This window comes from Hyla sarda, chromosome 1 (assembly GCF_029499605.1).
Source record: "Hyla sarda isolate aHylSar1 chromosome 1, aHylSar1.hap1, whole genome shotgun sequence".
In the NCBI taxonomy this organism is placed as follows: Eukaryota; Metazoa; Chordata; class Amphibia; order Anura; family Hylidae; genus Hyla; species Hyla sarda.
The window spans coordinates 445,228,351-445,241,677 of record NC_079189.1 but is presented as its reverse complement, the minus strand read 5'-3'; the positions used below and the strand labels follow the sequence as shown (position 1 = coordinate 445,241,677).

At 38.2% G+C, this 13,327-nt stretch overlaps 1 protein-coding gene across 6 annotated transcripts in view; it reads left to right on the top strand.

The window, feature by feature from the left end:
- Nucleotides 1-13,327, top strand: part of EP400 (E1A binding protein p400) — a 170,342-nt gene that overhangs the window by 140,130 nt on the left and 16,885 nt on the right. For 5 of the 6 annotated variants that reach the window (XM_056533142.1, XM_056533153.1, XM_056533132.1 and 2 more), the window contains 4 exons: nt 913-1,086; nt 1,737-1,784; nt 10,060-10,196; nt 12,537-12,593. In XM_056533142.1, coding sequence (XP_056389117.1) covers nt 913-1,086; nt 1,737-1,784; nt 10,060-10,196; nt 12,537-12,593 — 416 coding nt within the window. The remainder of the gene's footprint in view (nt 1-912; nt 1,087-1,736; nt 1,785-10,059; nt 10,197-12,536; nt 12,594-13,327) is intronic. The other variant, XM_056533150.1, reaches the window with a different exon arrangement.

Sequence of the window (13,327 nt, the reverse complement as noted above, 5' to 3'; positions counted from 1 at the left end):
TGATACGTGTCTCGGGAAACGCCCAGTTTAGAAGCAAATCCCCATAGCAAACCTCTTCTAAACTGAGCACTTAGACAGAAAAGAACAACATTGACTTCAGAAGCTCATAAGTACTTAAAGAATTAAGATTTTTTAATAGAAGTAATTTACAAATCTGTTTAACTTTCTGGAGCCAGTTGATATATAAAAAAAGTTTTTTCCTGGATAACCCCTTTAAACACTTCCACACTGATGTATTAATACTTTATTAGTATGAAAACATTTTTAGAAGACCATTTTCTTTTTTAAGAAGATATTACCTTCCCATGTGGCATGCAATGGAGACCAGGTTGTATACTTTGGCCAAGCTGAAAGAAATAAACGTGGACAGCCAATAAAACATCCAGTTAGGCTATGTCTGTAACCTGAACAATTGGTAGTTTTATCTAAAAAGTTTTTAATTTATAGACCTATCATACTATAGCATAGAAGTGCACACATCTGTGTGCAACCATGAACCACATTACTTTCATTTTGTTAGGTAAAAACACTTGTTCAGGGGATAACATTATGGCCTATTTTTTGTAGGCCTCAGACAGTAACAATGGTCCATATATGTGGCCACACTTAGAACTGCAGCTTACACCCTTTCATTTAAATGTGGCTGCTGATGGGTGAAACCTCACTGATCACTGTGGTATCTACAATGGTTCCTATTTGGGTTCCTTCATCCCATTGTTGCCCTCTGTACCTACATGCATGTTTGCAAATAGTTGGGCATAGAACTCATGTTGATTTCTGTTCCTATAACATTAGATACAATAAGATGACACTTTACTGATACTATGTATTAATTTTTTTTTAAATAAAAACAACTAGATAAATGTATGTCATGGAAACTGACGTTACTTTATTTTGCCACTTGCTTTTTAGGCTGTTAAGCATCTCTTGGAACTACCCCTGAATCTAACAGTGGTATCACCAGCTCACACCCCAAACTGGGATCTAGTCAGCGATGTGGTGAACTCATGCAGCAGAATTTATCGATCCTCTAAACAGTGCCGTAGTCGGTATGAAAATGTCATCATCCCAAGAGAAGAAGGGAAGGTGAGAAACGTCTAATTTTCTAGTACTACAGGATTAAATTATCCTTTCAATATATGGAAAAAGAAAGAGAGCTTGCTGTCTGGTGCCACTTGTTGGAGATAACATACCTGCAGGTAAAAGCTGGACTCCTTTAGAGGGAATGTGTAAGCAAAAAATTACCTATTTAAATCAAGTTTTATGTTAATAAAATAAACTGAAAATTCCTGTTCTGAGAAGGCAATAAATGATGCTCGCAGCTCAGCCTCCCTCTCCCTGTGGAATAACCTTTACCAAGGTCACAGAGTATGCCCAGTAATAGAAGATTAGATAAAAATTACATTTATTCATCTGTAGTAAAAAAAAAAGTTTTAAGATGGAATCCTTCAAATAAATTCATAGTTACCTACCTACCTACTTACTTATGTTATGTGCATGTGCTTAGGTGGGAACCCTCATTTGTCCGTCAACTCCCCTCATTGTGTAGAGCGAAAACTATTAATTGAACATTTTCATGGTGCTATGGTTTAGACTGTTTTACTTGGACCGGTCTGGATATACCATAAATACAGATTGGAAATATGGAGTTTCGGATTTATTTTTATAGAAATTGATATTGTTTTAAATACTTTTAGGTATGAATTATGTGTAACCGGTGTTTCTTTTTTCCATAGCTCATGTTTGAAGCTAACCCTAAAAAGAAAACAAAGAGCATATACAAGGTTTGTGTATAGTTTAGTTGTATACACATTTTACAATGTCATTACTCCTACCTGTTTTATTTAAAAAAAAAAAAAAATTACAGAAAAATTGAACAAAAATCACTCAAAAAAACACAGAAAAAAGGCCACACTTACTGGTTGCTGGTACAAGAACAGGCTAGCTTGCCCTTCTACCAGTAACCAGTAAGTGCGGCCTTTTTTCTTAAAAGAAGCATGTAGTAATTGTAATTCAGGGGATGTCAGATGAGCGTCAGACATGTTTAAACCCTTTCCAAGCCTCTCGACACAGCATAATAATTGTGCTGGAAGCAGATTACTTGCAAATACACAAGGTTCCTCTCCTCATTGAGTGGTGATAAATTCCAATCATTTTCCAATTACATCTTGCCCACCGTTGTCAAGGATTAAATTAGTAATATCGCTAAGTTCTACATAAATTTAATTTATGGGGGGAAATAATATTGGCTTTTGTACATATTTCAGAGAATGAATTTTGTTCAATTATATGAGTATGATATGAATTATTGATAGAAAATCTTGCAGCTGGTTTTGTTTTAATACCATGGCAGAGCCTAATATCATTACACTAAAAATAAGTTTATGTAACTACAGCTGCTATTGTGTGGGGGGCAGGGGGACTACTTTGCTGCAGACAGTATTTAAAGTAAAAGTGCTATGGTATACATTATGGGGGAGATTTATCAAAACCTGTGGAGAGGCAAAGTTGCCCAGTTGCCCATAGCAACCAATAAAATAGCTTCTTTCATTCTAAACAAGGCCTGTGAAAAATGAAAGAAGCGATTTGATTGGTTGCTATGGGCAACTGGGCAACTTTGCCTCTCCACAGGTTTGGATAAATCTCCCCCTATATGTACAAATGCCAACTACAGTATTATTTGAATGTATGAATAATAGCAATGATGTTAGGTCATATATTAAAGGGGTATTCCAGGCAAAAACTTTTTTTTATATATCAACTGGCTCCGGAAAGTTAAACAGATTTGTAAATTAAAAGGCAATGAAGGAATGGAATGAATCGGCAACTCACCAGTCTTCTCATCCGGATGAAGCTCGTATAACGAGTGAAACAGAATCTGTCGCCTACTACATTTTACCCCCCCTGCACCGATCCCTCTCCCTATTTGCATTTCATGCTGTGAGTATGTTTTGAAATAAAGGAATTTTTTCAGAAGAGAAGACTGGTGAGTTGCCGATTCATTCCATTCCTTCATTGCCTTTTGAAGATATGAACTTTTTGCCAAGTATCAGAGCACCACCACATCTCTAATTATATTTCTCCGTACAAGCGTCATACACGACTCCCCGCTAGAGCCTAAAAATAGCAGTGCCGAATATCACCTCTTTGCTTTATAGATTTGTAAATTACTTCTATTAAAAAATCTTAATCCTTCCAATAGTTATTAGCTTTTGAAGTTTTCTGTCTAACTGCTCAATGATCACGTCACAGGAGCTGTGCATGATGGGAGAATATCCCTTGCATGATGGGAGAATATCCCCATAGGAACTGCACAGCTCCCGGGACGTGAGTCATCAGAAAGCAGTTAGACAGAAAACAGCAACTCAACTTCAGAAGCTAATAACTATTGAAAGGATTAAGATTTTTTAATAGAAGTAATTTACAAATCTGTTTAACTTTCCGGAGCCAGTTGATATATAAAAAAAAGTTTTTGCCTGGAATACCCCTTTAAGAACAATGGTGGAATTAATCATTTATGGTCTACTTTGGTCTACTTATGTTGGAGTGATTTTGACGTTTGTTGGATAAATTCATCAAATGTCACACGGCACTTGATAAATTTGTCACACAGCCAAATCATGCTGACAGTTTAGATGCTTTTTTAGGGTTGATGGGAGATGAAAGGAAATTTTATAACCAATCCTTCAAGGATTTTACCCTGAAAAAGGTAAACAATGATAATCAAATCAATATTATAGGAATGCTTCAGTTAATAATTAATTGTTTTTATTAAACATTTATAAAACAGTATAATAAAAATTATATAATCCTGGCACAGATATATAATAAGGTGAAAATCCACTGGGCCCTAGTGGTATTGATCACCATAAAACTTTTAGACTCTGGCAGCCATATAGTATATGGTAAAGATTGCTAAATGTTCCGGTCTGGAAAGAAATGTAACAGTCCTTTTCAATGTAGCTGGTACAAAAGTCTGAATTTGAATGTATATGTGAATTAGGTTACAAAAATGCTATGGCCCAGTGTGAATTGGACCATAGCTATTGTTATTTTATTATACTGTTTTATAAATGTTTAATAAAAACAATTAATTATTAACTGAAGCATTCCTATAATATTGATTTGATTATCATTGTGTACCTTTTTCAGGGTAAAATCCTTCAAGGATTGGTTATAAAATTTTTCTTTAATATTTTACTTCTGGCCATTGGATTTCAGCATATAACGAATCATATCCTCGGATTTTTGGTTTGTGAGCTGCACACACATTTGCATTTTTTGATGGGAGATGAGTCTGTGTAAAAGAGGCCATGTGCGACAAATTTGCGACTTTTTTGCAATAAGTCGCACTTGATAAATCTCTTACCACTGCAAAAACTCTTCTAAAGCAGTCCACAATGTGGTTATGGTTCTAAAATGCTTCAAATCAAAAATCGCTGAAAAATCGGTCAGAAACTGGTGTGACAATTTTTGAGACAAATGTAGTCAAAAAAATAGGGTAGCCAGTTAGAGACAGTTAGTATTTTTGTTGTTTTTTTTTTTTTTTAAAGTGTCCAAGGTTGTGAGCCGGCACAATCTTCAGTTCCAGCATGGGGAGATGCAGGCCAAGCTATGCGGTACAGCAACTGTGCCATGCTCAGCAGAGTTCCGTGCACAAGCTCTTTTCTATGGCACAGAACTTCACTGAACGTGGTACAGTTGCCTCATGCTCACTCCCCCCAACATGATAAGCCAGCTAATTTTCTACCTAGATATTGTTCTGCTTAGTCTCAGTGAGATGCACAGACTGGGAAGGGGCGTTCTCTGGTAGACGTTACATCATCTGAAGCCCTGCTGGGAGAACATCCTCCCTCACTCTGCTACACAGTTGAGAGCAGTACTGTGTGAGACAAGCTGTGATTGGCTAAGATAGCACCCCCTTCCCCCAGCTCACAGTAATAAACTCTACAGTGTGCCAGCTCTGTCCAGCAGAATGGGAGCTGAAATATTTAACACAATATTCAGCACTATGCACTGAAGGCATCATGACTCTACAGGTAAGCTCAGCTCAAAGGAAAAGGGAGCTGAGGGCACACCTGCATTTCCTGACTATTGTCTCTTCCATGATGCTGCAGGAGACAATCTACAAGGAGGACTGCAGGCAGGACAAAAAGGATGATCCCTGGTGGTCAAACTTTTAGGGGGTTTATTTAACACATAAAGTTACCAAATTTTTTATTAAGAAGTATATTTGAAAAGTACTTCAAATAGGCTTATTTATAACATATACATTTTTATTACTAATAACAGGTTCCATTTAACCCCTTGCCACAAAACACTGTTTATAAACGTCGCTGCGGCATGGCAGGGTTATGAAGCGAGCTCAGGAGCTTGCATCATATCCGCACAGCCATTCAGGCAGATGTCCGGCATTAACTCTCTAAAGTGAAAGTGAAAGCTTCCCGACAGCTCAGTCGGGCTGATCAGGACCACCACGGTGTCCCAATCAGATAGGATGCACTCTAGCCTGCCTCCTCCGTGTCCGATCGCCGAATAATTGCTCCGTGCCTGAGATCCAGGCAGTAGCAGTAAAGCGGCGATAACACTGATCACTGCTATGCTATGGCATAAGATTGCAGAAAAAAAGTGGGGAAAAAAAAGTCAATAAATATGATTTAACCCCTCCCCTAATAAAAGTTTGAATCACCCCCCTTTTCCCATAAAAAAAACCTGTGTAAATAAAAATAAACATATATGGTATTGCCGCGTGCGTAAATGTCTGAACTATAAAAATATATCATTAATTAAATCGCACGGTCAATGGCGTACACGCAAAAAAATAGCAAATTCCAAAATAAAAGATTTTGGGTTACTTTTTATACCATAAAAATTTTTATAAAAAGCGATCAATAAGTCTGATCAAAACAAAAATGGTACTAATAAAAACTTCAGATCACGACGCCCCGTACATGGAAAAATAAAAAAGTTATAGGGGTCAGAAGATGACAGTTTTAAACATATTCATTTTCGTGCATGTAGTTAAGATTTTTTACAGAAGTACGACAAAATCAAACCTATCATTTTAATCGTATGGACCTACAGAATAAAGATAAGGTGTCATTTTTACTGAAAAATTTACTGCGTAGAAACGGAAGCCCCCAAATTTACAAAATGGCGTTTTTTCTTACATTTTGTCGTACAATGATTTTTTTTTTGGTTTCGCCATAGATTTTTGGGTAAAATTACTGATGCCATAAATTAGAATTGGTGGTGCAAAAGATAAGCCATCTAATGGATTTTTAGGTGCAAAATTGAAAGGGTTATGATTTTTTTTAAAGTAAAGAGGAAAAACTGAAAGTGCAAGAACGGAAAATTCCTATGTCCTTAAGGGCTTAATTGATTAACATGGTGGCAGACCATTATTTCTGTTTTATAAATGATACACTACACTATGTCCACTGTATTTTCTTTATGATTTTTAATCTTTTAACAGATTTTGGAAATACAATATAAATATATTATTTTCCAGTTACACAATTTAATATAAAAAAGGCTCAAGGTATTCAATCACATCATGCAAAACATTACAATAATGTAAGACAGGCAGTGTAAACCACTAATTCTCAATTACCGGCTCACTGAAAATTCTGTAATAACAGATGTGCAATTAAAGGAAAGCGTGATAGGAACATTCAGTTGCTTCTAGCTGCCTTATATTTTACAGCAGTTGGGTATGTTATTTCCCTATTATTATATAACAACCATCTTATTAATGACAAGATTGCTATAGTAAATGAAGGATTAGACAATAACCCCGAAATGGAATTGAAAACTGGAAAAAAAATTCTTTAGCCTTATGTATTAAAGGAAAACCTCCAGAAATTTAAAGTGTATTTTTGTGCTTCAACGGCAAGAACCCTAGTGACATGACCCACATCTGTTAAAGTGTACCTATACAGTTCTAGGCACTTAGAAAAAAATTCAGAGCTTTAAAAAGCTGTGTATCATACCTTTCTTCTTGCTCACATAGTGAAATTTCCCAGCAGAAGAAAGTGGGCGTTTCCTAGCAGGCATGACATCACTGAAGCCTGCTGGGGGACCACTTCCGCCCTCACATCATTGCAGCGCTGTGATGAATAGAAGACCTCAAGCTCTGTGCAGCAGCTTTTAGTCTGTGCTTCATTAAGTGAGGTTCTGTTCATCTTTCAGACTGTTCAGCTTTCAGTCTGTTCAGCTTTCAGTCTGTGTAGCTGTCTGAGAGGCTCTTGGCAGCTGTCAATCAAGCTCAGTGCAGAGAAACACCTCCTGAGTTTGGACATTTGCCATTACAAGCAGGAGACCAAAATCTGAGATTTTGACCAGACGGATTGTGTTCTGGCCAAGAAGGGAGCCCCTGGTGGCCACAAGTATACAGCAGAAAAACTAACATAAAACTTTTTTTATTTTTAAATGCAAGCCAATTACAAAAGTTATTTATTTGGAATCAAATATTAAAAATCATTTATAGTGACAGTGCCCATTTAAGGCACAGTTACAGTCATGGCCGTAAATGTTGGCACCACTGAAATTTTTCAACAAAATTAAGTATTTCTCCAAGAAAAGGATTGCAGTCACACATGTTTTGCTATACACATGTTTATTCCCTTTGTGCGTATTGGAACTAAACCAAAAAAACTAACTCCAAAAATGGGCTGGACAAAATTATTGACACCCTTAACTCAATATTTGGTTGCAAACCCTTTGGAATAAATAACTGAAATCATTGGCTTCCTATAACGTTCAATAAGCTTCATACACCTCTCAGCCGGAATGTTGGAGCCCTCTTCCTTTTGCAAATTGCTCCAGATCTCTCTTATTGTAAGGGCGCCTTTTCCCAACAGCATTTTTAAGATCTCTCCACTGGTGTTCAATGGGATTTAGATCTGGACTCATTGCTGGCCACTTCTGAACTCTACAGCGCTTTGTTGTCATCCATTTCTGGGGGCTTTTTGATATATGTTTGGGGTCATTGTCCTGCTGGAAACCCAAGATCTCGGACGCAAACCCAGCTTTCTGACACTGGGCTGTATAGTGCGACCCAAAATCCATGGGTAACCACCAGATTTCATGATGCCTTGCACACATTCAAGGCACCCAGTGCCAGAGGCAGCAAATGAACCCAAAAACATCATTGAACCTCCACCATGTTTCACTGTAGGTACTGTGTTCTTTTCTTTGTAGGCCTCATTCTGTTTTTGGTAAACAGTAGAATGATGTGCTTTACCAAAAAGCTCTATCTTGGCCACATTTGTCTACAAGACGTTTTCACTGAAGGATTTTGGCTTACTTAAGTTCATTTTGGCAAAATGTAGTCTTGCTTTTTTATGTCTCTGTGTCAGCAGTGGGGTCCTCCTGGGTCTTCTGCCATAGCGTTTCATTTCATTTAAATGTCAACGGATAGTTTGAGCTGACACTGATGCTCCCTGAGCCTGCAGGACAGCTTAAATATCTTCGGAACTTGTTTGGGGCTGCTTATCCACCATCTGGACTATCTTTCGTTGACACCTTTCATCAATTTTTCTCTTCCGTCCACACCCAGGGAGATTAGCCACAGTGCCATGGGTTGCAAACTTCTTGATAATATTGCGCACTGTGGACAAAGGCAAATCTAGATCTCTGGAGATGGACTTGTAACCTTGAGATTGTTGATATTTTTCCACAATTTTGGTTCTCAAGTCCTCAGGCAGTTCTCTACTCCTCTTTCTGTTGTCCATGCTTAGTGTGGCACACACAGACACAATGCAAAGACTAAGTGAACTTCTCTCCTTTTTATCTGCTTTCAGGTGTGATTTTTATATTGCCCACACCTGTTACTTGCCCCAGGTGAGTTTAAAGGAGCATGACATGCTTGAAACAATCTTATTTTTCCACAATTTTGAAAGGGTGCCAATAATTTTGTCCTGCCCATTTTTGGAGTTTGGTGTGATATTATGTCCAATTTGCTTTTTTTCCTCCCTCTTTTGGTTAAGTTCCAATACACATAAAGGGAATAAACATGCATATAGCAAAACGTGTGTTACTGCAATCCTCTTCTCTGAGAAATACTTAATTTTCTTGAAAAATTCAGGGGTGCCAACATTTATGGCCATGACTGTATTTGCAGTGGCGAAAATGGGTGCATGGTAAAAGTACTATAGTCTTTTTACATAAAAATGCCTAAAACTATTGAGCAGAGGATGTGTGTGGGAATTTTTTATAAAAAATAATCATTATGATAGCCAGGTATATATAGATAGATCGGAGCTAGATAGATCCTCATGTTATTTTATACCCTTAGGTTTGTTTATTTGTTATTGTTTTGTTTCGTTTTTTTTTTCTTTATTTTATTTCATTCAGGTAATTGTATCTGCTTCTTTCTCCTTTGTCTTCCCAAAGTAACAAATGACAGCTACTGTTGCTCCTATAAAGGTTGTTGGTTTTTTAAAGGGAATGTGTCTTCAGATAATGACCTATTGTTTAAATGAAGTTTTTTAATCAATGTATATTCTGGTGATGTTTCTAATTTTGTCTATATTATAAAATAATCCTGAAATCTTGCAGTTTACACTGGCGGCTGAGCCCAATATTGAGTTGACACTTCCTGTTCTGTAGAGAAAACTTTTCAGCAGTATCTTCCTTATAATCACAGACAGGATAATGAAGATGATACCAGTAGATAGATAACACAGGATCCACTATTCATAATAGGTGATGGTCACAGCTCCCCTTCCTGCACAATAACCTCTGCACACATCACAAAGCATGCCTAGAAAACTGCTACTATGATTTCCATCATAACAAAAGCCATGATGGCAGTGTGAGCAGAGCCTTAGAACAAACAGTTAAAATGTGAAAAAATGACTGAACATAAGTTAAAAAAATCATGACTCAAAAAACAATTCAAGAGCTTACATATTATATATTGTTACTGTTGATTTATTGTTTTCCTGTGGATGTCCTCTTTATTCTTGCTGCAAAAATGGTTGTAGACAACATTATATCAGTCACAGTGGCCTCCACAAGATGGCTTAGGTCACTAATGCAGCTTTTTATCTTCAGACTAAGAACAGTCGCCCTCTCCGGACTAGTCAAATCTATGCCCAGGATGAAGGTGTGACACACACACAGCTATACACAAACCGCTTTGAGCTGATGAAAATGACGGCAGGGAAGAGGAGCCCACCTATCAAGCCGCTGTAAGGACTTATTTTATGAGTGCAAGTACAGCTTATTAGTCACTTAGATCCCAAAATCTATATAGTACTGGTTATTTATAAAGTTTGCTGTGGAAAATCATTGACCGTGTCTTACACTCATTAAGAATAAAAATACTGTGCTTAGTGATTGTAAATTATACCTAAGGCAAATAACTTTTAATAGTTTTACTGATATAGTGTTCTATGTAATAACATTAAAGTGTTCCGAGTCATAACATTAAAGGGGTTATCCCCCATAAGGTGATTTTAGTACGTACCTGGCAGACAGTAATGGACATGATTAGGAAGGATCTACTCTTGTCTTGGGGCTAAATGGTGTGAGATTACAATAATACTGTGGCTAGCTTTTTGTGAACTGGTATTTCCTGTTTGACTTTTCTTTTTTTGACTACAAATCCCACAATTCAATATTCCTCCCTCCCACACATCAGCCAACCCACCCATTGAAACATAAATGAGCTGCATCCTTTCAAATCAGTGTGGTTTTCAATCAGGGTGCCTACAGCTGTTGCATATTGATCCCTCTCCCACCAAGCAATCGCTCCACCCATTGAATCAGACAGGCTCCCTGTCATCAGTTGACTAGTGAGTCAGGTCTCGGCCGCATTGCAATCTGGGAAAAATCTGAGACAACAGTCATTTTGTATGCTGTTAAAAATAAATATTGGAGTGAAGATCACAGAAGAATTGTGAGAAAGCCGTCACACAGGTACCGACACTATATTATGAACTACACTAACTTTACAGCCCCTGTAGCATAGACAAATAAAAAGAGTTCCTGGAATACCCCTTTAAAGTGCATCTGTCAGGTAGGATAGACTTGTTTAGTCTAATCCAGCTATACTAGTAGTGTTCCTTATGTCCATAAAAACAGCTTTTGTATCCTGGCCATAAGTCGTTTCACTATGCTCCGGGGCCGTACACACCCTTCCTCCGCTTACATCATGCTGTTAATTGACAGTGTATGAAAAAAAACTACACAGGGCTGCTGCGGGTGGGGCCTGTATGTCAATCATCAGCGTGGTGTAAGCAGAGAGAGGCCCCGTAGCATAGTGGATCCCTGTTTGGATGATTCCTGTTTTTATGGACATATGGAATGCTACTATGTAGACAAAGGACGTATGGCTGGATTAGACTTGTTAAACCCTAATACACTGTGTGTGCAGCTTAAAGGGGTATTCTAGGATTTTGTTTTTTATTTGACTGTGCTACCAGGGGCTGTAGAGTAAGTAATATAGTGTCTGTACCTATGTTAGATGGATGATCTCACAATTCTTATGTGATCTTTGCCTCGATGTTCATTTTTATCAGCATACAAAATTAGTTTTGTCTCAGCTTTTCCCAAGTTGCAGTGCAGCCCAAGACATTACATCACTAGTCAGTTGTTGAAAGAGAACCGCTGGGTGGGAAGGAGCTTATTCTCCACAGGGCTGCAAGAAATTGTAGTTCTTAAGCACGCTTGGAAGGCAGCTCAGGTGTGCTGCAATGGGTGGGGTGGCTGATGTGTGGGGGGAAGAAAAGTGACCTCCCACTTACAAACAAGGGATCCTGGGACTTGTAATTGGAGGGAGGGAACTCCAACAGGATATAGCTATTCCACAAAAAGAATCAGCAGTGTTATGTTGGACTCACAACACAGCCATTTAGCCCCAAGACAAGCATAGATCCTTCCTAAGCATGTCCATTACTGTCTGTGAGTTAAGTACTTAAAATGCTTTTACTTAAAATGCCTCTTTAACAAGTCTATCCTGCCTGACAGTTGCACTTTAAATAATAAACTTTTGATCACCTGTAGTCACCACTAGGTGGAGCTTGCTGCATAAAGATTTATAAAGCTCCCAGTGAACTCAACCTTCAAAAAGTTTTTCAATCTACTTAAGGTGCCATGTGAAGACAGGTAATTTTATAACTTAGCTTAGTAGCTTTAAAAGGTACAAAAAGTACAGGAATCTTTTTTCATAAGCTCCTGAAAAAATACATTTTTAAGAACGAGCTTTGAAAGGTGTCAGAGATAACTCTGCATAAGTCATTTAAAGGGGTACTCCGACCCTAATACATCTTATCCCCTATGCAAAGGATAGAGGATAAGATGTATGATTGCGGGGGTCCCGCTGCTGGGGACCCCTGCAATCTGTCTGTCTGCAGAGAGCTCACAAAGGTGGGTGCAGAATAACAGATTGCGTGCGGGACCCCGCAATCATACATCTTATCCCCTATCCTTTGGATAGGGGATAAGATGTATTAGGGCTGGAGTACCCCTTTAATATTTACATTTAATATATTTTAGTTTAATATTTCTTCATATTTTACATGTTTTAGCTTGGGAATGAACCCATTTCAGAAAAATCCAAAGCATGCCTCTGTACTTGCCGAAAGGTAACTATCTCAAAGACATCCTCTGCCTAATTTGTAGATTGATGCTAATGCACCATTATTTCATATGACATGTCCATTATTATTCATCACTAGGACAGTACTCATTGTAATATGTGTAAAACAACTAGCACCTAAGCACATTGCCTTGAAAAATGTGATGTTGCAATGTCCATAGGCCTTAGACTATAATATGGGTAAGAGGAGGATGCTGGCAGAACATGCTTTGTGTAACTTCAGCATTTCTCTATATACACTGCTCAAAAAAATAAAGGGAACACTTAAACAACACACTGTAACTCCAAGTCAATCACACTTCTGTGAAATCACACTGTCCACTCAGGGAGCAACACTGATTGACAATCAATTTCACATGCTGTTGTGCAAATGGAACAGACAACAGGTGGAAATTATAGGCAATTAGCAAGACACCCCGAATAAAGGAGTGGATCTGCAGGTGGTAACCACAGACCACTTCTCAGTTCCTATGCTTCCAGGCTGATGTTTTGGTCACTTTTGAATGGTGGCGGTGCTTTCACTCTAGTGGTAGCATGAGACGGAGTCTACAACCCACACAAGTGGCTCAGGTAGTGCAGCTCATCCAGGATGGCACATCAATGTGAGCTGTGGTATGAAGGTTTGCTGAATCTGTCAGCATAGTGTCCAGAGCATGGAGGCGCTACCAGGAGACAGGCCAGTACATCAGGAGATGTGGAGGATGCCGTAGGAGGGCAACA